This window comes from Saccopteryx leptura, chromosome 11 (genome assembly GCF_036850995.1).
Source record: "Saccopteryx leptura isolate mSacLep1 chromosome 11, mSacLep1_pri_phased_curated, whole genome shotgun sequence".
NCBI lineage: Eukaryota > Metazoa > Chordata > Mammalia > Chiroptera > Emballonuridae > Saccopteryx > Saccopteryx leptura.
The window spans coordinates 10,021,507-10,043,234 of NC_089513.1; the positions used below are offsets into that span (position 1 = coordinate 10,021,507).

The 21,728-nt window shown below is 51.0% G+C and overlaps 1 protein-coding gene across 1 annotated transcript in view; it reads left to right on the plus strand.

Moving 5' to 3' along the window:
* The first annotated feature begins 459 nt into the window (after positions 1–459).
* Positions 460–21,728, plus strand: part of KDSR (3-ketodihydrosphingosine reductase) — a 31,963-nt gene continuing 10,694 nt past the window's right edge. Inside the window, exons 1-6 of the mRNA XM_066352501.1 lie at positions 460–681; positions 4,990–5,079; positions 7,414–7,470; positions 11,453–11,518; positions 11,705–11,800; positions 15,629–15,820. Coding sequence (XP_066208598.1) covers positions 574–681; positions 4,990–5,079; positions 7,414–7,470; positions 11,453–11,518; positions 11,705–11,800; positions 15,629–15,820 — 609 coding nt within the window. The 5' untranslated portion in view covers positions 460–573. The remainder of the gene's footprint in view (positions 682–4,989; positions 5,080–7,413; positions 7,471–11,452; positions 11,519–11,704; positions 11,801–15,628; positions 15,821–21,728) is intronic.

Consider the following 21,728-nt stretch of genomic DNA (forward strand, 5'->3'; position numbering starts at 1 on the left):
AAACTATGAAATGGAGGCCGGGATTTCAGGGCTTGTTCCCGGGGCTTCCAGGCCCCGGCTGTGTCCACGACCCCACCAGCCCGAGACTGGATCGCGCCGAACCGCCTCCTGCCCGGCGGGTCGCGGGGTGCGACGACAATCGGCGACGCAGCGGAACCGTACGACCCGAGCGGGGCCCCGCCGCGATCCGGGAGGTCGGGAGACCAGCTAGCTCTCCGCGGTCCTTAGAAGCACCGGCGACACAAACGCGCGGTGTCACCGCGTCCACGCAGCGGCGCTCCCGGGTGGCGCCGCCGGGGGTGAGGGGGGACTGTTGGGGTCCCCGAGCGCGGGCTGCAGGCCCGGCCAGGACGCCCGGCCAGGACGCCCGACTGCGGGGCAAACCCGAGGCCCAGCCCTGCCGCTCCGCCGGTGGCCCCGCCCCGCCCCGCCCGGCCGCGGTCTCCGTCGGCTCCGCCTCTTCCCCTCCGCCGCCGCCCGCCTGGAGCCCAAACACCGACTCCTGCTGCGCGGACGCGCGTGACCGCCTGCGCCGCACGCCCCGTCCCCATCCCCGGCCCGGCCCGCCGAGCGATGCTGCTGCTTGTGGCCACCTTCCTCGTGGCGTTCGTGCTGCTGCTCTACATGCTGTCTCCACTCATCAGCCCCAAACCCCTCGCCCTGCCCGGCGCGCATGTGGTGGTGAGTGACCTCCCGGGCTGCGCGCCCGCCACCCGCCGCCCCGAGCCCGCTCCCTGGCCGCTGGGCCGCCGCCCCTTCTCCAGACCGAGGGTCCCTGCCGCCGGCGACCGGCTCTGCCCTGCGCGGGGCCTCGAGGACTGGCCCTCCGCGGCGGCCGGCTCCGGCGCTCCGGGGGCGCGGGAGCCGCTCGGGCATCCCCCGCGCATCCCGGGGCGTGGCTGTCCCTGTGCTCGGTGTTTCTGCGAATTAACTGAGCATCAGAGGGGCTGAGAAACTTCGTCAAGGACACCGCAGTCGGGGGCGGCGCGGCGCGGGAGGGCGGGGAGAGCTGTCCCCGCCGCCGGGACCGAGCCGGGAGATGGCCTGTGCGAGGGGCGGACAGAGCAGTTCCGACGGCATCAAGGGAGTGACTTGCACGGGGGCCCGTGGCTGCGAGCCCGGCGGGCCGGCGGCTCTGGCTGCATGGAGGCGCCGGGTGGGACGCTTCTGCCGGGGCTACACTGCTGGCCTCTGCCGGAGCTCAGCCTGGGCTCGGCTGATGGCGGTTACGGTGTGCGATCCCGTGCGGGAGCTCCTGCACCTGGCTGGTGCTGTAGGAACGAACGGGCTGCGGATGGGGTTTGGTTTATTTATTACTGGAAGCTCATGTCTTCCAAGATCCCCTTTCTGCAGGTGGAGCACCTGCCTTAAACTGAGCGAGAGTGCTTCCTTGCCTGCGCCTTCACCTCGCCATTTGCGAGGGCTTCCGATGTCCCTAGCTGCAGGCACCCGGAGGCGGGAGGTTATGAGCGGGGACATCTCGTTACTAAGCTGTTAACACAAATCCTCCCGGTGCCCGAGGTGACATATTTGAGTCTCCCCACGGAGCTGTGATAGGTCAGGATAGTCCTTTCTTGTAGGGTGCTTTAAATCGGGGCAGGCTTTGTGGATCATTTCTCCTTTGTAAAACTTAGTGAATTTCTAACTCTGGCTGTTCCTGATGTGGAAGATAGATGAGGAGGTAAGTGTAAGTTCCCAGAGCGAGAGAAGGGGGGGGGGGGGAGGAGGAGAGAGAAAGAGAGAAAACTTTACAATCATGCTAAATTTTGAAGGTGTCACATGCATTCACAGGACAACGTCTGTCACAAAAGCATGGCTTTAAAATTTGGATTCTTAGAACTATGTTTGCAGAGCCTAACTTGAAAAAAGGTCAAAACAAAAGTAGCGATGAAGATGTTGAGTCAGCGTTTATTAAGAGAGTTAATAAACCTGCCTGACTCTAGTCCTTCCAGCCCCACCAGGCTGCAGGCAGGTAAGAAGATACACAGGTCTGGGATAGACCAAGAGGATTTCTTATTGTCACCATCTAAGGGTTTCCTTTTTTCTTTCTTTCTTTTTTTTTTTAAGAGCGAGAAAAAGGGGAAGAGAGAGAAGGAGAGAGGGAAACCTCAGTTTGTGCATTGACTGGTTGATTCTGATCAGGGGTGGAATCCACCACTTTGGCATATTGGTAGGGCACTCTAACCAACTGACCTGCTGGCCAGTGGTTCACCATCTAGTTTAGTTTTAATACGCTCTTACAAATAATGTGAGGATAACATGAATAATTTACGTAATGTAACCATCTGTGCTTTTTTTTTAATGTCCTAAGAGGAGTGAAAACATAATTATTTTTCTTGAGATGTGTTAGGACTAAACCAGGTGGTACTAGGGGAGGGGGTGAGATTCAGAATGTCTGCTTATTATGAGGAAGCATGAGTAGACTAGGTCATAACTATTTATTGTTTCATTTTTCGAACAATTCTTATATACTGGTGTTAGCTCCCTAATGCCTGCGCAGAAGTCTCACAGGATATGTACTCATTTAAATCAGCTGATTTTTTAAAATGCTGTTTAATTGACTTGCATACTGGAAAATCAAGTTCTTTTTTGGAGATGGCTGGGAGCAACTCAACACCCACCTCCACCCCACCCCCACCCTCAATAAGAGGTGTAGGGTGTGATTAAAGAGTTAGTAACATTTAAACAGTATTTCCAATGAATAGTAAGAGAGAGTGATAGAGGAAGGAAAATAAACTGTTATCTTTAGTGGCCTACATCCCAGCTCATTTTACTAATTGTCTAACGGGTCAATACATATTTACTGTTTTTCTCAGCCACTATGAAAATTTCTTAAATTTGCTTATAACTTTCAAATGAACATAGCCTAGATGTGGCTTATTCTTAGATGCCGTCTAAGAATTGGCTGACGTGACTGGGAGGTTAGTTTCCCATGTACCTCTACCCAGAAGTTGAAGTCTTACTCTTGTTCTTATGGAGAAAAACTTAGAAGTGATCAGTTGGAACAGTTATTCACTGGGTGGTAATTTCACACAGCTAGCTTTGTGTATTACAGTTCAGAAGAAGACAGCGGTAATAACAACAGCTAATATGTACGTGGTACTTTACAGCATATACATTTTCTCTGTAACCTCATAACTTCAGCTCCCATCAGTTCATTAGCTAACCATTAGGGAAATTTCACTGACGGGTGTTCTTGTCATCGTATCTTTCAGAGAAAGGGCACCATATGCCACTCTGCAGATTAATGTAGGTGAGTGTTTATTCCGCAGTGGCCCAATGCAAGGCGCTGGGCTAGGAGTGAGGAAGGTACATTGGACTGGGTACGCATCCTCAAGGGGCTTGCAGTCGGGAGTGACAGGTGAAGGATGGGTCTGAGTGACAGGAAGAGCTGCTTGGGGGAGGGGCATGGGCCCCCCACCCCTGCAAGATGGGCATAGTTGGAACTGAGAGTAGGAGGGGTTATGGGGTGGACAGGCAGGCAGCAGGAACATCATATAACCGCCAGGACATTTTTAGGCATCCTGCTAATTGCTATGGAATTGGAAGGTCTGGTGCAAAGTAATAAACCCAAGCCACCTGTGAAATAGCTCCATAGCAGAGACTTTCTCGGAGGCGCCTGTTCCCCTAGGCAGCAGGTAGAGTTTTAGAGTAACCTTCTGTAGGTCGTTGGTTAACGAGGCACCAAAGGAATCTCGTCGCTGGTGGAGAGATGAGGCTAAAGAGAAGGAACGGATGCCCAGTAGTCGCACACAGATTGGTACGTGATGTAGGAGGGGCTTCAGGAGGATTTAAAATCATGCGAGGGAGTCAGAGATGTTCCTTATAGTGCAGCTAAGATCTAACAGTAAAATATTCGAAATAATCCAAGTGTCGGACTATGGGGAAATGGTTCACTAAGTTTTGATAGAGCTATGAATGCAATATTGTGAAGCCTTTTAGTTTTTGTTTTTTGAGGGTTTTTTTTTGTATTTTTCCGAAGCTGGAAAGGGGGAGGCAGTCAGACAGACTCCCGCATGCGCCCGACTGGGATCCACCCGGCACACCCACCAGGGGGTGATGCTCTGCCCATCTGGGGCGTTGCTCTGCCTCTGCCGCAATCAGAGCCACTCTAGAGCCTGAGGCAGAGGCCATGGAACCATCCTCAGCCATATTTGCTCCAGTGGAGCCTTGGCTGTAGGAGGGGAAGAGAGAGACAGAGAGGAAGGAGAGGGGGAGGGGTGGAGAAGCAGATGGGCGCTTCTCCTGTGTGCCCTGGCCGGGAATCAAACCCGGGACTCCTGCACGCCAGGCTGACGCTCTACCACTGAGCCAACTGGCCAGGGCCGCCTTTTAATTTTTTGACAGAAGATATCACGACATAATTATTTTTTAATAAGGATATAGTACCCTGTTAGGACAGATGCATGCTGACACTTCCCTTCACCTTCCCCTGACAGACAGCCCGGAGCCTCCTTAGCCCACTCCCCTGGCCCATGTGATCAAATCTGCATAGGGAAAATGACTACAAAGAATAAACTGCATTTGGCTTATTATGATAAGTACCTATTGAGTTCTTCCTATATGCCAGGCTAAGTGCTAGGGATATAGTGGGAAGCAAAAATAGAGTTGGTTTTTTAATGGAGTTTACAGGGCGGTGAGAGGGAGAGATGGTTGTGAGTTAAATAATCACGCAAGTGAGAGACGGTTGTGAGTTAATTAATCACGCAAGTCAATGCAAGGCTCAGATTCTGTGAGCGCCATAAACTAAGGGGAAACAAGGTCGTAGTGTGGAAACGTGGGAGGAGGAGTGCTGGGCAGTCAGGGAAAGCTTTCCTGAGGAGGTGATGTTTGAGCTGAGATGGGAATGAACCCACAACCTTGGTGTATCGGGACGACCCTCTAACCAACTGAGCTACCCGGCCAGGGCTCTATCCTACTTCTTTGAAATAAACTCTTCCCGGATGGGAAATGCCAAGTGCTAAGAAGACTTGTTACTGTTACCCCTAGGTCACGGGAGGCTCCAGCGGCATCGGAAAGTGCATCGCTATTGAGTGCTACAAGCAAGGAGCGTTTATAACCCTGGTCGCGCGAAATGAGGTAAGTCTTCTCAGGTACTTGACTCCTAACTCACCCAACTGGACCATATCAGTCAGAGAGGCTGTACAAACGTCCCGGTGTTGACACTTGCGCTGGAAATCTCTGGTTTGAGATGCGATTCCTCAATTGCTGGTTATTTCTCTTAGTCAGGGCTATTTCTTGGTTGCAGTCAGATAAGCTCTATGCATGTTTATTTAGCGCCAGCAACTCTTAGGCAACACCATCCATGCTGCTGATCTTGAGATGGGAGAGGCCAAGAGGAAGTTAGATGGCACACCTGGCCGTAGGAAACCCCGGGGGGCCCTCCACCCACTGGAGTGCCGGCAGAGGCGATGGCGCTGACACCTGCATCCCGAAGGATGCACCAGCGTTTCTGGTTTGCTTAGGACGTGATACGCATCTAGACTCAAGTTCCCACAGGGGAGTCTCGCTCCTCCCCCGCAGTTTCGCCAAACTTAGGTTTTTCTGTGTCCAGCTGACACAAGATCTGTTATTCTTTTTATTCAAGGTCTTGTTCTTGCTAAACTTGGTTCTGTCGCCCTGTGAAGCAGGAACATTGGATTCACATGAGCGTTCATGGAGTCCCCTTGCTCCTTGCAGTCAGGGGAGTGATCAGGGTTGTCTTGTTCACTGCTGTCATAGCTGGCCCATAGAGGGGATGGGGGATGATGGAGGGAATGGGAACGGCAGCGTGGCATCGGTGCTTGGGGTCTTGGATGTCCCAGCGCAGAAGGAAGGCAGGAGTATGGTGACAACTCAAATAGGGGGTGCTCAGATGAGCAAGGCCCAGTGGGAATGTCCGGCCATGGGGGGGTCTCTGGGGGAAACATTCAAATAATGACACAGAATTAGGCTTGGACGTCCATAATTTATTTTTAAAATCAGAAAAAGCAGAATTAGCTAACAGTTATTTATACCCTGACTTCTCTAACAATACATTTGCTTTGGCAGTGAGCCACCTTGTGGGAATGTAAAGACATCTTTACCAAAGGGGCATCTTGTGGGGTTTAAACAATGCCTGGATTTGACATGCGGCAAATAAGAAAGGAGGTGGGGGGGGGCACGTGGCAGGTGCTCAGAAGCAGAAGTTCATCGTGTGGTCCTCGCGTGGTGGAGGTGGACGCGCAGATGCGCCTTCTGGTGTGGAGAAGCTCTTTATTTCCCAGTGCAGTTTTTTATTACGATGTCGGCAAAGTCAAGTTGTGTGTCCCTTTATCACCGGTGCAGTGTGATTTTATTCTAGGCATGTTACTGTTGAGGGAACCTGGGTCTTCCGAAGGGTCACCTTCCGTCTCGTGCTTTTTCCACCATCACGCCATGTTTCCGTTATACCTTTCACAGCAAGTGAAGACACCGTGGCCACTGTTTTCCTGAAAACGAGAGAAACAAGCAAAGTTGAGACCGTGGGAGAATGACTCAGTCACATGGGGAGCTTTGCTTAGGTGTCCTTTTAAGAGCAGCCAAGGGTAGATTCACCCAGTCTACCTACAGAGTGATCTTAACTGCATTTTCTGTTAAAGCAGAGGAGGAAAATACTGGGCAGTCTCTTGATGTGGCATCACCTGGACCCTGATGGCATAGCCATTGGGTTGTTCTTGTTTAATATCAACTGAATCGTGTCACATCAGAGCATTGATGAGAACCGACAGGGTGACCATCAGCAATTAATACCATGAATTGGTGGGTTTTTTTGTTTGTTTGTTTGTTTTGTATTTTTCCGAAGCTGGAAACGGGGAGGCAGTCAGACAGACTCCCGCATGCGCCCGACCAGGATCAACCCAGCATGCCCACCAGGGGGCGATGCTCTGCCCATCTGGGGCGTCGCTCTGTTGTGACCAGAGCCACTCTAGCACCTGAGGCAGAGGCCATGGAGCCATACCCAGCGCCCGGTCCAACTTTGCTCCAATGGAGACTCGCTGTAGGAGGGGAAGAAAAAGACAGAGAGGAAGGAGAGGGGGAGGGGTGGAGAAGCAGATGGGTGCTTCTCCTGTGTGCCCTGGCCGGGAATCGAACCCGGGACTTCCGCACGCCAGGCCGACGCTCTACCACTGAGCCAACCGGCCAGGGCTGAATTGGGGTTTTGATGTTCATTTACTATTCTGTTATCTTCCTACGCAATGAATTTTAAAATTTGCTGTCACTTAGCCATCACTTAACATCCTCGACAGCTTCTTTCGTCGACCGCGGCCCATCGCTGCACAATGCAGATGCTGTCTCGTGTGTTTTCTAGAATGTAATAACTACTCACACAAATAATTACTTTTTCTCTTTTGTTAAACAAGCGAGCAGAGAAATAGTCAATCACCGGGACTGATTGTTCTCTCTTGCTTACAGGACCGGCTGCTGCAGGCAAAGAAGGAAATTGAAAAGCACTCTATTAATGACAAACAGGTAAAATCCCTGTCCGCAGGTGCCTTCTTTCTCTGAATCAGCACAGGCACACAAAGGGAAGAAAGGGTTACCTCAACTCGGAATAGTTTGTCAAAAGATATTAAGATTTTCCTAATCAGCATACATATTAGACAATTGTTTTTTAAAAAAGTGAAATTGTACAAATTGTCTAGAATGTCAGATTATTACAAAAAAACCCATGTAGACTCTGACACACATGCATGTATACACACACATGATAAATGAAAAAAATGCATTAGTATTCTCTTGTATGCACAGGCAACCTTTTGTTTATCTGTTCTGCTGTTGGTGGGTGTTTAGCTTGTTTCCATTTCTTTGTTAGTTTTGCTTCTTGCACTTACTGAAGTTTGGCTGTTTGTGCATATGGGCAAGAATGGACTATGCCTCGAAATGGAATTGAGCGTATGTGGGTCTTCAACCTCAGCCAAGCGGTCACACTCCTACCGGTGTGGTTGCTGGCTTCTGTAGTCCCGCATCCCTGCCAACACTTGGTATTGGCCGACTTTCTAATTTTTGCTTTTTTCAATAGGTTTTAGATGGTATTTCATTGTCATTTTCATGGTCTCCTTTTCCCCACCAGGACATATTAGAGATCTTTCCAGGTCCGTAAGAATAAACCAGTCTCTTCTTTTTAAACTGCTGTGGCACGCGCTGGATGCCCCAGAGTTTGTTCAGCTGTGCCCTGTGGCTGGGCTGTTGGCGTGTTCATTTCTTGTGCTGTTGCATTCATTGCTGCAGGTGGAAATCCTCATCCATGTCTCTTTGTGCACACATGTGAGTTTTCTTCTAGTGTCGTGGCCTCTGCCTATTCTCCCTTCTCTGAAGCCCACAAGTGTGGAAAGCGGCCAGCTCAACAGACCTACCCATTTTCCCCCCTTGTTCTGTCACTTCTGATAGAGAAGGCAGTTCTGTCTCAAACCGTGGGGTTAGTTGGGGGCTCACGGCTGAGGGCCAGTCTCGCCTGCTGCCCTCATGGTGTCTCAGCTCCGGACTTCATCGTACTCCCGCCGCCTCGTCAAGAGCTGTGTGGACATTCTTGACTCCCATGTCAGGGGAAGGGAAGATATGAGGGCTGGGGTGGGCAAGGGGTAGCTGGACCTTCGTGGGATACAGCACAGCCACTTAGTATAAACAGTGCCTTGTGGGCATCTTTTTTCTGATAACTTGTTAACTGTTTTTTGTGGGTATTTTTTTTGAAATTTCATAGGTTTGATTTACAGTAAATGATCTAACACATAAAAGGGCATGTTTAAAAATGAATCTTGTGATTCCTACTCCTTTTTTAAAACATCATTGTGTGGCCCTGGCCTGTTGGCTCAGTGGTAGAGTGTTGGCCTGGCGTGCAGAAGTCCCGGGTTCGATTCCCGGCCAGGGCACACAGGAGAAGCGCCCATCTGCTTCTCCACCCCGCCCCCCTCCTTCCTCTCTGTCTTTCTCTTCCCCTCCCGCAGTGAGGCTCCATTGGAGCAAAGATGGCCCGGGCGCTGGGGATGGCTCCTTGACTTCTGCCCCAGGCGCTAGAGTGGCTCTGGTCGCAACATAGTGACGCCCCGGAGGGGCAGAGCATCGCCCCCTGGTGGGCAGAGCATCGCCCCCTGGTGGGCGTGCCGGGTGGATCCCAGTCGGGCGCATGCGGGAGTCTGTCTGACTGTCTCTCCCGTTTCTAGCTTCAGAAAAATACAAAAAAAAACCCCAACAACAAAACATCATTGTGTGATGACATAAGGATAAAATCCAAGGCCAACCCCTCACGTCTGGAACGTGCTGGGTAACATTTGCGAAGGGGAGCGTTTCTTCTTCTTAGGCATTTAGGTCATTTGGCTGGGGTTCCTTGCAATGAGTGAAACTTCCAGCTTGGAGACCCTATGGCCTTGGGTCTCTGTGTTTCTTTGAGCTGGTGGGGGAAACCTTGGTCTTCACTGGTGTCTGATGCCCGTATTGTACAGATGAGGTCACTGCCACCTTCCAGGTGCTGTCAGCTGGTTGATAAAGGGCTGGAACCCAGGCTTCCTGAGTGCATGTGAGTTCCCTCCCCTGCCTCACACCCACTACACGGGGGTGCGTGTGGTTGACGTCCTTACATGCCCCCCCAGCACGTCTGTCTGCCCCCAGTATCGTGGCCAGTCTCAGTGCAGGAGACATTATGGAAAGAGTGAGAAACTAAGGACACCTTCCTGCTTCCCTGAGCGGCCACCCTGGGAACGTAGAACATTCCTATATCAGGGGTCTAAGCTCTGCTTCAAAAACATCACACAAAAAGGCTGATTAAACAAAAAGCTCATTGTCCCTATTAGTATTCTTAATTTCTGTTTCATCCATTTCTATCAAAGTAAGCACTGAAATATGAAATGCCCCCTTTTTTCCTCCCCCCTTTCCTTTTGAAAGACTAAACGCTTCGGAGGTAAGCATAGGCTGAGCCCTCCCCGCGTCCCTGTGGGCTGCGCACCCCCGGTCGCTCTGGCGCTGGGCTCGCTGACCCCCAGTCGAGGGAACCTGTTGAGTGGCTGGCAGTCCAGAGCCAGGGATCTCGAGCAGCCCTCAGAGGGAACCAGGTGTGCCTGACCCCCCACTCTGTGCCCGCAGGCCCAGGTTGACCCTCGGCCACCCATCCTGTGGCTCAGCCTCCAGCCGTGGCCAGCCAGAGGTGGCTGCTGCCGCCAGGCTCTGTTCGCTTGTCCTTTGTTCCACCTGCCGGTATGGAGTCCCAACAGGGCGGTCACAGCTCTGATACTGCTCCAAGGGGAGCCTTCTTCCACCTTATTTACACGGCTTACAAAAATTAGGGGATATTTTATCACTTCATATTCATTTCAAAATATGCTCTAAAATTTTGTGAGCAGTATATTAAGTTTATTGGTATTTTTAACAGTTTAAATTATCAACAACCTGAGACATCATTGATGTAGAACTTGTGTATTCTTTATATAATTTATGTATTCTTTCCAATAGCAACTGGAGTTGGAATTTATATGCAATAAACCAAACTCATTAGAGATGTCTACACGTGTGGAAACACCACCGAAACCCGGATACTACATGTTCCCGGCACCCCGCCCCCCCCCCCCCCCCCGAATTGGCCCCGCCTCCCGAATTGGCCCCACCTCCTGCAGTCCAGTCCTCCGTTCCGGGCTGCAGGTGGTCCCCTACTTGCTTTCTGTCACTGCAGATTAGTGGCCTTTCAAGAGGAGCATTTTTAACATTTCTTTTTCTTTTCTCTATCTCCAGTCTTAGCGAGGTATAATTGACAAAAAGTATACATATTTAGAGTATACAATGCAACGACTTAATATACATTTACATTGTGAACTGATTAGCACAGTCAAGTTGATTAACACATTCATCACCTCTCATAGTTATTTCTTTGTGTGTGTGTGTGAGGGGGAGAACACTTGCGATCAACTTTCTCAGCCAATGTCAAGTACACAGTAGATTCGGTGGTCATAAAGACAGTCTTCACGCTATGCCTTTGACCCCCAGGACTTACTCATCTTGTACCTGGAATTTTGTACCTTGTGACCAACACTTCTTTTGAATTTGCTCGAAATAGTGTTTTTCAAAAACTGACATGTAAATTAACCTTGCTATTTGCATTGTCAACAGATTCCAAACAATGCAGTTGGTACATCCAAGATTGGACTCCTTATCTTTGGAAATGGAAATAAATGCCTTTTTTAAAAAGAAATGCTTCTAAAAATAGTTTCAGGTGCCTGACCTGTGGTGGCACAGTGGATAAAGCGTTGACCTGGAAATGCTGAGGTCGCCGGTTCGAAACCCTGGGCTTGCCTGGTCAAGGCACATATGGGAGTTGATGCTTCCAGCTCCTCCCCCCTTCTCTCTCTCTGTCTCTCCTCTCTCTCTCTCTCTCTCTCTCTGTCTCTCCCTCTCCTCTCTAAAATGAATAAATAAAAAAATAGTTTCAGGTGTCTGCACCGCTTTGATCATTATCTTCTCTTTCTCACAGGTGGTGCTTTGTATATCCGTCGACGTATCCCAAGACTACAGCCAAGTAGAGAATGTCATTAAACAAGTAAGAGGTTGAGCTAACTAGAACTAATTCATGTTGCCTTTTATTTGGGTCTTCCCATTTTGCTGTATGGTTTGAAATGAGTTAATCTTCCTCAGGTTTAGAAGTTTTACAGATTATATTTATTGGCATTGGTTTGCTACTAAGTGAATCCTCATCCTTAATGCCTGCTCTGATATGTCTTTCCAGGCACAGGAGAAGCTGGGCCCAGTGGACATGCTTGTAAACTGTGCAGGGATGTCACTTGCAGGGAAATTTGAAGATCTTGAAGTCAGTACCTTTGAAGTGAGTAAAAATCTGTTCTTTGCTCATGGGGGTAGCCCATGCACGGAAGTAGAACAAGGCCTTGGGTGACGGCTTTCCAGATGCAGAGAGGAAGTGTGTCCAGATGTCACAGAAGCTTTAGGTAGGAGCAAGGGCTGTGACCATCCAGCCTCAAGGGTTTAGACGAGTCCCTCGAGCTCTGTTTCCCCAGCTGTGAAATGGGAACGGACCCTCTGACCTGACATAGCTGACAGTGACAGGTCAGTGAGGCGATCTCTTTAAGAGAGCTCTGTGTAAGCCGAGACGGGCAGGATTTTCGTGTCAAGCTGTCAGTCACTTTAACATGTGGACACGAAGAAGCTGAGGAGCAGACCCTGCAGGAGTGCTCCAGTCAGAATGAAAAGCTAATGTGTCATTGTCGTGATTCTATGTTCAGACCAGTTGGCCATGGAACCTCCCTCAGTTGTGTATTTCAGCCCTCAGGAAATAGGCGTCAGACCTGAAATCTTTATATGCAGAATGGTTTCTTTATTGTCATTGTATCAGCCATCTTTTTCTTAGCGTTCTCTTGGTCTTTCGCCATAGTACGTAATGGGTCTGGAGTGCTTTCCTCTGCCAAGTGACATTGCGTCCCCTTTAGAAAAGGAGACTGTTGGAGCAGTTGTTCAGATGTCGTGCTTCTGGTGGTCGGTGCAAAAGTGCCATGAACTCTGGGGGTTGAGGTCAAGTTAGGAGAGTCCAGAGGTAATATAAGCAGAACACTGCCTTACCTGGGGCCCGAGAGTCCTCGGGCTCCTTCATCAGCCAGGCGTGAAGGTAGCTGACCCATACACCTGTATCTGTGTGTAATCAAAGGGGGTTCTGAAGATTATTTCAGCAGCTGCGGAAAGTAGTGATCTCGGCAGGAAATGAGGGAGGGACTCCTGAGATGGTCAGTGCAAAAGGGGTAGGTGGTATGCACGTATGTGAGTGTGTGAGTGTGCATGTGTGTGTGAAAGACGGTGTGGAGGGACAATCAGTGGACTCTCCTACACAGAGTCCAGAGCGTAGAGAAGACCAAGGTGTTGTTAGTTGCAGGGTGGTCATCAATGAATGCACCGTTGTAAAGCCAAAGACCTTGGGAGTCAGGGTGTGTCTGCTGGGGGACAGAGGAGTCAGGCCGGGGTGTGTGTGTATGTGTGTGTGTGTGTGTGTGTGTGTGTCTGTGTGTCTGTGTGGCTGATGGACGTAGGAAGATAACTGAGTGAGTGTGCTGCGGGGTAACTGTGAACAAGAATAGAAGAAACTAAGTGCCTGGCACACCAGGGGATGCCTGTGTGTGGGTGTCAGTGACAAGGGGACAGTGTGGAGCAGGTGAGAGGAAGGGAAAAGGACAATAACAATAACGTGAAGCTCGTGAAACATTAAAAATTACATAATTCTAATCTTTCTTAAAAACTCACTTTACTCTCAACCTTCAGTCTCCCATTTACACTGTTTTTTCCCCTCCCTCCCTCCCTCCCTCCCTCCTTTCCTTTCCCCTCCCTCCCTCCCTCCTTTCCCCTCCCTCCCTCCCTCCTTTCCCCTCCCTCCCTCCCTCCTTTCCTTTCCCCTCCCTCCCTCCCTCCCTCCTTTCCCCTCCCTCCCTCCCTCCTTTCCCCTCCCTCCCTCCCTCCTTTCCTTTCCCCTCCCTCCCTCCCTCCCTCCTTTCCCCTCCCTCCCTCCCTCCTTTCCTTTCCCCTCCCTCCCTCCCTCCGTCCCTCCTTTCCTTTCCCCTCCCTCCCTCCCTCCCTCCCTCCTTTCCTTTCCTTTCCCCTTCCTCCCTTCCTCCCTCCCTCCCTCCCTCCTTTCCTTTCCCCTTCCTCCCTCCCTCCCTTCCTTCCTGCATTTCTTTCTTTCCTTTCTTCCTCGCTTCATCTCTCTCTTTTGTTTGAAAAAACCAAAGCAAACCAGTCACCCTTTCCCATGCCCCTAGCACCCCCCCCCCCCCCCCCGCAGCCACTTACATAACGTAACTCTTCGTTGCTCTCCATCCCGGCAGGTGCAGCAGGGAAAAAGTGGACTTGGGCATCCAGCCAAAGCAGGTTTAGCTCTGAGGTCTGCTGGTGTCCGGTCTGCCCGTTTGCTGGCCGTGTAGCCCCAGGCAGCCCCTTCTCGCTCTGTCCCAGCCCCGGCCCCCTCTCTGTAGACTGGACAGACAGCTCCCAAGGCTGTGAGGATCCAGCACCGTAGCGCACGCACGGCCCTCAGCCCGTGGCAGCGGCTGCTGAGTCAAGGCGCTGTTCCTTCCCTGGGACTCATCCGACCACAGATACTGGAGAAGGCCATTCGGGTGTCTGGCCTGGTGCTGAGTCCTGGGGATGTGGAGTGAGGAAGGAAGGAAAGTCTAGTCTCTGGGGGGCTGGGGCAGGCCCCTCAAGAGCAGGCAGAGCACAGTGTGACTTCAGCCTGTGGTGCGTGCGGTGGGAAATGGTAAGGGAAAGGGACTCCATTAGGTGGTGTGGACGAAGACCCAGCCTGGGGCGGGGGCAGTCTGAGACCTGGAGAGTGGGGACAAAGGGACCAGGGAAGAGACCTCAGGAGGAAGAGCCAGTTGCTGCCAGGGCCCCGAGGTGGGAGGGGCTTAGAGAACCCCAGGAATGAACGAGGATCAGGCCTGTGCGGGCTGAGTGGCAGGGCCCAGGTCTGCAGGGGCCTTGAGGGCCACCCTGAGCAGTGTGGATTTTCATCTAAGCCTCTCAGGAGTCTTACGCTAGGCGAGGCAGAGGCGTCTTCTGCATTTCAGTTCTGAAAGGGTCTCTCTCTGGGTCTGGGAGATTTTAAGGAGCTTTTGGGATCACTAAGGGAAGAAATGGCGATGTTAGGAAATGGATGGAGGTAGAGTGTTGGATGACCATAGAGGGTGGGGGGGCAGGAGGGAGACAGGTCAGATAATGGACTCAAGCGGCAGATAGGGGGATGTTGGAAGTAGCTCCACCCTGGTGCGATCTAGCCTTCTGAAAAGGAAGGCCTGTTAACCCCAAGAACCCCGTGCCTGGGAATCTTTATTCCAGCCCCAGGCCTCACACCAGGAGGCCCTCTCTGTCCAGAGTCCCTCTGTGGGAAGATTCTTCCTCCCCTGCCCTGCGTGGAGGCAGCAGGGGACTGTCACCTTCCAGGGCCCTCTGATCTCTCCCCTCGGGCTCGGTCACATGTGCCTTGTCCTGTCAGGTCCAGGAGTGGGCCTGTCCTTGGTGAGCCCTGTTAGAACTCACACTGTCCCCTTCAATGCATTTTCTGAAGCTAAGTGTTCATTTTTATTCAAAAGAAATTCTCTCTCTGTTACTTTTGTTTGGCCCCTTGTTTTTAGTTTTAATTTTGTTGAAGTTCACATGCACACGAAGTGCCTGTGCACAGTACTTCTCATGTCAGACACACGGAGTGCCTGTGCACAGTACTTCTCACGTCCGAATTCCTTGCCGGGGAGGGGGGTAAGCACGCCGTGTGGACTGCGGGCAGCGGACGCCCGGAAACCGCACCTGGTGTCCTGTGGACTCTGCCCTGGCGCCTTTCGGCCTGGCTGACTGTGTTTGTGTCCGTTCACTGTAACACATCTGAGTCAGGAGCACAGAGAGTATTACCCTCCAGGAGAAAACGAGCTTTGACCTGTTAAAACTGTGGTCACTGAGAACGCAAGGCCAGGTTGAAACAGACTTCACGACAGGGGCATTTTATCATTCGCTCATTCAGCAGATCCACCGAGTTCCCGGTCAGCGGGCTCCTCTGTGGAGCTGCCATCCGGACAGCAGACTGAACTCCCCTGGGGCAGGGGCGGGCCGCCTGGTGGCCTTGACCTTCCTCCTTCCTCATGGCCCCTTGGTCCCCCTGCAGAAGCTGATGAGCGTGAACTACCTGGGCAGCGTGTACCCCAGCCGAGCCGTCATCGCCACCATGAAGGAGCGCCGGGTGGGCAGGATCGTCTTTCTCTCTTCCCAGGCGGGACAGGCGGGACTCTACGGTTACACAGCCTACTCTTCGTCCAAGTTCGCCGTCAGGGGCTTGGCCGAAGCCCTGCAGATGGAGGTAAACGCTGTCACCGGGTTCGTAGTTTCCTCTCAGCTCGGCCAGTGGTCCCCTATGGCTTGTAGCTTCTTGACATGTGCTACTACACTGGGTTACAGATGTGTCGATCTGACCTTAGGGAATGAGAGCTGGCGCAGCGCCTGAACGTTGCAATTAAAAGGCTAACTTTTTTTTTTGCTGCATAAAATGTTGATTGTTGTGACAAGCAAAATGGTTGTAAGGATTTTGCTTGCTAAATTTTAATACACAGAGTACAACTAACGTCTTCATTGCATTATTGGTCTAATACTGGGTGAGTGTGAGTAATAGGGCTAACCAGATGTTTTATTCTCTAGAGATGTTCCTTTAGCAGAAAGCTCTGTCCTTTCTGACTGAATGATACAATTAGTATGTGTTCATGTGTTCGAGGGGAGACCTGAAGCTGTCTTAGCTCTCTGCTTTTAGAGACATCGTCAAAGTTGGTCTCAGTTTGCTTATCTGTAAAATGAGAAAGTTGGGCTAAAACAAAATCGTTTGGCTCTCCTAATCCTAATATTTTAATTTCATAAAGGAGTATTGATAAAAAATGGTTGCTTTTTATTTTTACAGTTGATAGAACATTTGGTGGAAGAAGGGTGAGGTTAGGATTAGTGTCCAAGTAAGTGCTTTTCCTGGTGTGACCGCCTCACCCCTAAGCTGTCTGAAGTAGACCTCTGCATTATTGTCACATGGGGATGCTTAGAGAGCATCACACATATTTATGCAACGTCACATACAGAAAAGGTAAGGTAGAGTTTTCCTATCGCAGTATGTGCAGAAATATAACACCAGATCATGATGTTAGAAACCCAGAAGAGAATTCATTGTGGCCAACCCTCTTATATAATAGTTACGACCTGATTTTATAAATCTCATTTAATGACTTAGTTCAAGGGTTGGAAAAATCTTTTTTTTTGGCCTTTAGGGACTGGTTGGTATCTGGCCTAACTCCTCCAGTCTCCTGTGATAGCAGGAAAGCAGCCTGGGCAGGACATAAATGAATGCATATGGCTGTGTTTTAATAAAACTTTATTTATAAGAACAGGTGGAGTGTCAGATTTGGCCCTCAGACCATAGCTTGCTGACCCTGACTTAGAAAACCCTAGAAGCCCTGGCCGGTTGGCTCAGCGGTAGAGCGTCGACCTAGCGTGCGGAGGACCCGGGTTCGATTCCCGGCCAGGGCACATAGGAGAAGCGCCCGTTTGCTTCTCCACCCCTCCGCCGCGCTTTCCTCTCTGTCTCTCTCTTCCCCTCCCGCAGCCAAGGCTACATTGGAGCAAAGATGGCCCGGGCGCTGGGCATGGCTCTGTGGCCTCTGCCTCAGGCGCTAGAGTGGCTCTGGTCACAATATGGCGACGCCCAGGATGGGCAGAGCATCGCTCCCTGGTGGGCGTGCCGGGTGGATCCCGGTCGGGCGCATGCGGGAGTCTGTCTGACTGTCTCTCCCTGTTTCCAGCTTCAGAAAAATGAAAAAAAAAAAGAAATTAGAAAACCCTAGAAGAGCTCTCCACGGAATGTGACAGAGGCCATACTGCTTAGGTATTGGACAAGCATTGCCCTGGATGAGTTGTCTGGTCAGGGACAGAATCCTGAGGTGCCAGTTAGTGATTGATAGACCATACCATTGTCCTCTGAAAAGAACCAGCCCCAAGTGCCATTTTCATCAACTTGTTTAATACTCTGAATCAATAATATGTTGTTATATGATTAGCCAAGAGGACACAGGCAACTGTAAAATTGCAAACAAGAATACTGGTATTTCTTTTGCACTTTTTACTTTGAAAGTTTTCCGGCCCTGGCCGGTTGGCTCAGTGGTAGAGCGTCGGCCTGGTGTGTGGAAGTCCCGGGTTCAATTCCCGGCCAGGGCACACAGGAGAAGCGCCCATTTGCTTCTCCACCCCTCCCCCTCTCTTCCCCTCCCGCAGCGAGGCTCCATTGGAGCAAAGATGGCCCGGGTGCTGGGGATGGCCCCTTGGCCTCTGCCCCAGGCGCTAGAGTGGCTCTGGTTGCAGCAGAGCGACACCCCGGAGGGGTAGAGCATCGCCCCCTGGTGGGCAGAGCGTCGCCCCCTGGTGGGCATTCCGGGTGGATCCCGGTCGGATGCATACGGGAGTCTGTCTGACTGTCTCTCCCGATTTCTAGCTTCAGAAAAATACAAAAAAAAAAAAAGAAAAAGAAAGTTTTCCTTTGTGAATAACCGTTTTATTTATGTTTACAGTTCTGTGAAATATGTGAGGCAGATGAGGTTACCCTTATAGATCAGAAGACTGAGTTTTCTCAAGAAGTTCATTGAGTTGCTCATAGCCACATGGTGACTTGGCGACCGAAATAGTAACACAGCCCACACTTTCAGGCTCCTGCAGCGGCAGATGTGTCTGTAAATCAGGTCAGAAGTGGCCCGATTTGTCTGGCTGGTTGCCTCTGCCTTTGGCTTTAGTCTTAGAAGCCGAATAGAGGAAGGGGTGTTTTGGAAATGACAAAATGCACTTGTTAGGGCTTTCCGTCCCCACGTCTTGTCTCGGAGAGCTCACCTGAGGATTCCCTCATTTAGGGCACGGAGTACAATGAGTGTGGCCTGGCTTCCCGAGGTAGAACGGAGATGTTAGTAAAGAAGATGGACCAGAATGCAAGCAGCGAATGCAGAGCCCCTGCGGCCTCTTTGTGACCAGCGGGGTTCACACGCTGCAAGTCGCCAGCTTAGACCTGCCAGTCAGCCCGACTTCTGTCCATGTCCCGACTCCATTACAACGTCCTCTTGTAAACAAGAAATAAAATAAAGTACCTGTACCATGAAGAGTAGGTTTGGGGGGAAGTGAATTCAGTAATTCAGATCTAGTTTGTTCATTGTGGAATTTGCATCAGGACAAATATTTCTTTTTTTTTTTATTTTTTTTTAATTTTTAAAAATTTTTTATTTTTTTTGTGGCAGAGACAGAGAGAGTCAGAGAGAGGGACAGATAGGGACAGATAGACAGGAAGGGAAAGAGATGAGAAACATCAATTCTTTGTTGTGGTTCCTTAGTTGTCCATTGATTGATTTCTCATATGTGCCTTGACCGGGGGGTGGGGGCTACAGCAGACCGAGTGACCCCTTGCTTGAGCCAGCAACCTTGGGCTCAAGCTGGTGAGCCTTGCTCAAACCTGATGAACCCGCGCTCAAGCTGGAGACCTCGGGGTCTTGAACCCAGGTCCTCCGCATCCCAGTCTGACACTCTATCCACTGCGCCACTGCCTGGTCAGGCAGGACAAATATTTCTATACAAACTTCCGATGTTGTGTTTTTGAAACCTGGGTAATGGAGTCTCTTTGGCCAAGGTGGTGGTGAGACACACTTTTAAAGAACTGCTCAAACATTAAGTACTTGAGAGAATCCTTTTTGGTTCAACTCTTAAGTCTTCCTGTCCCCCCCCCCGCCCCAAAACTAAAGTCAGACCCTAAAAAAGTTTTATAAACGATAAGTAATTCTGAAAAGAATGCTTGGTTGCAGTTGTTTTTCTTTTTAAAAAGTCAGTCTTTTGGGTAAATAAATACATCATTTAAAGATTTTGAAAGTTAATTTTTTTATGGGGGGGAACAGAGACCAAAGAAAAGAAAACGAGGGGTCCTTCTTTCCTTCTCTTTCCCGATATGCTGCTCGCCCCCTCGGACTCCACCTGTCCCCACATGGCCTGAAGGGAGGCCCAAGTTCACGTCTGCGCTTTGCCACCAGCTCCCACCTTCTTTCCAGCCCCCACGTCTTTGCTTGGGTGGCATTAGGAGTAACACGTTGTAGGTGGGACTGTTCTGATAACCAATCAGTTCCTGAGCAGGCGGTTGTCTTTCTGTTGAGACCGAGTCCGGGCACTAGGGCAGAAGTGATAGATATTGAGGGAGTGCGGCAGAGGGGCGGGGGGGGGGGGGCCAGGAGAAGCAGACAGCGGCTGGGTGAGCGGGGAATCAGTTAGTGACGTCCTGCCTTGTCCATTCTTAGGAGAAGGTGTGATTTCCGGAGTCAGCATTGTCTTAGCAAGAACAGGCGAAGCCAGACTAACCTTTCCTTTCCTGCTGGGGTGGTGGGATTAGCCAATTAAAGGAAAGGATAGCTATTAGTTTAACGTAGTATTTGGATTTTAGCAAATTACTGGACCAAGAATTTCAGGAGACTGTACGCTCCGTGAGAGCAGGGACTCTGTCTTAGAGTTACCTTCACATCCCGTGTGCCTCATTCTTAGAACAAGCCAACACAGAGTCGTAACTCAGTAAGCGTTTGTTGGATGAATACATGAAACAGTTAGCTAACTAGCTGGCGGAGGTATCCAGCCCGAGGGGAGAGTGTCCTCTGGCTTGGTGATTACCGAGAGGACATTTCAGCGGAGAAGGCTGGGACTGGTGTCTCCCAGCCCTGGCTGTCTCTGCCCACCCAGGGAGAAAGCAGTTCTGAAACCCTGTTGTAATTATGTGGAGGCTCAGCCAGAACCGTGGGTTTGAGAAACACTGCCTGATGTGCCCACACCCTCACTGGTGGGGGAAGCAGCGCAGAGGTGACTGTCTGAGAGGTCCACATCAGGCTTCAGAAGGTCCAATTCTGAGAAGTCCCCTGTTGGCTTTTTAACAAATCTTTTTTATTAGATTTATCGGAGTGACATTGGTTAATGAAATTATATAGGTTTCATATGATACATGATATGTATTTTGCATCGTGTGCCCACACCCAGAATCAGCTTATCATTTGTCGCCATATACTTGGCCGCCTTTACCGTTCATTGTCTCATGCCCCTTTTCCTTCTGGTCACCACCATCCTGTTGTCTGTGTCTATGAGCTTTTGTTTGCTTGTCTTGTTTACTCGTTACTTTCAGTTTCCTGTCCCACACGTGAGTCTCTTGGTCTGTGCGCAGCGGAGGGTAAGGCCAGGGGAGACAGTTTGTAAAGTCACTGTCTCGGAAACAAGTAGCAGGGAACTTGCTTGCTCTCTGCCCTCGCTGCCTGGCTGGGATCCAGCGCGATTTACGAGCACAGCCGGGCCCTGAAGCGACACGCCCTTCCGTACAGCAGAGTGCATGAGCTCTCACGCCCTGGTCGGGGAGGGGGGGGGAGGGGGGGGAGCCCAACCGACAGACGGCACCTTTCCTGTTGCTCTTCCCCGGCTGGCCGCTGGGACCTTCTGTCTGCAGGTTCCTCGGGCCCCTAGAGCTCCTCCCACAGGCTTCAGCATCGTCCCCACGGGGGACCCAGGGAGAAGAGGGCAATACAGGAGCAGGGACCCTGGGACGGTCTGGGGGGGAGGGCGTTAGGCAGTCCTGTTGTGCCTTGTCAGCCTCCTTGAGAGCGCAGTGGCTGACATTCCTACCAGCTGTCTGTCCACGTCCCTCTCATGGAGACCAAATAGTGAGCCAATGGCAAACAAAAGCCATGGCAGAGACTTTGATGGTATGAACTGTGGCCCATAGAGTCCTGAACAGTCAGGGTAGAGCAGGGCCTGGGAAAGGGTGTATCCTGCCCCACCAGCAGGGAATCTTCTGGAATTGGCCAGGCTGTTTATGAGCAGGGAAGTTTAAGTGTGGAGGCCTGGCTTTAAGTGTGAGGTAAACAAGCCTGAGGATGTCTCTTTGCACACCACCTGAGGATGTCTCTTTGCACACCACCCGAGGACATCTTTTTGCACACCACCCGAGGATGTCTCTTTGCACACCACCCGAGGACATCTTTTTGCACACCACCCGAGGACGTCTCTTTGCATACCACCCAGAGGCGAGGTGGAGTTCACATAGGGGAGGGGCTGTGAAGAGAAGCTGGAAGGCGTTTCTGTACATACATGAGGGATGGGCTGTCCATGGGGTTCCACCTTTGGGAAGATTCTTACTGGCCAGTTTTGAGATGGGGGCAGTGCCTCCTGAGCCCCTCACAGGCAGG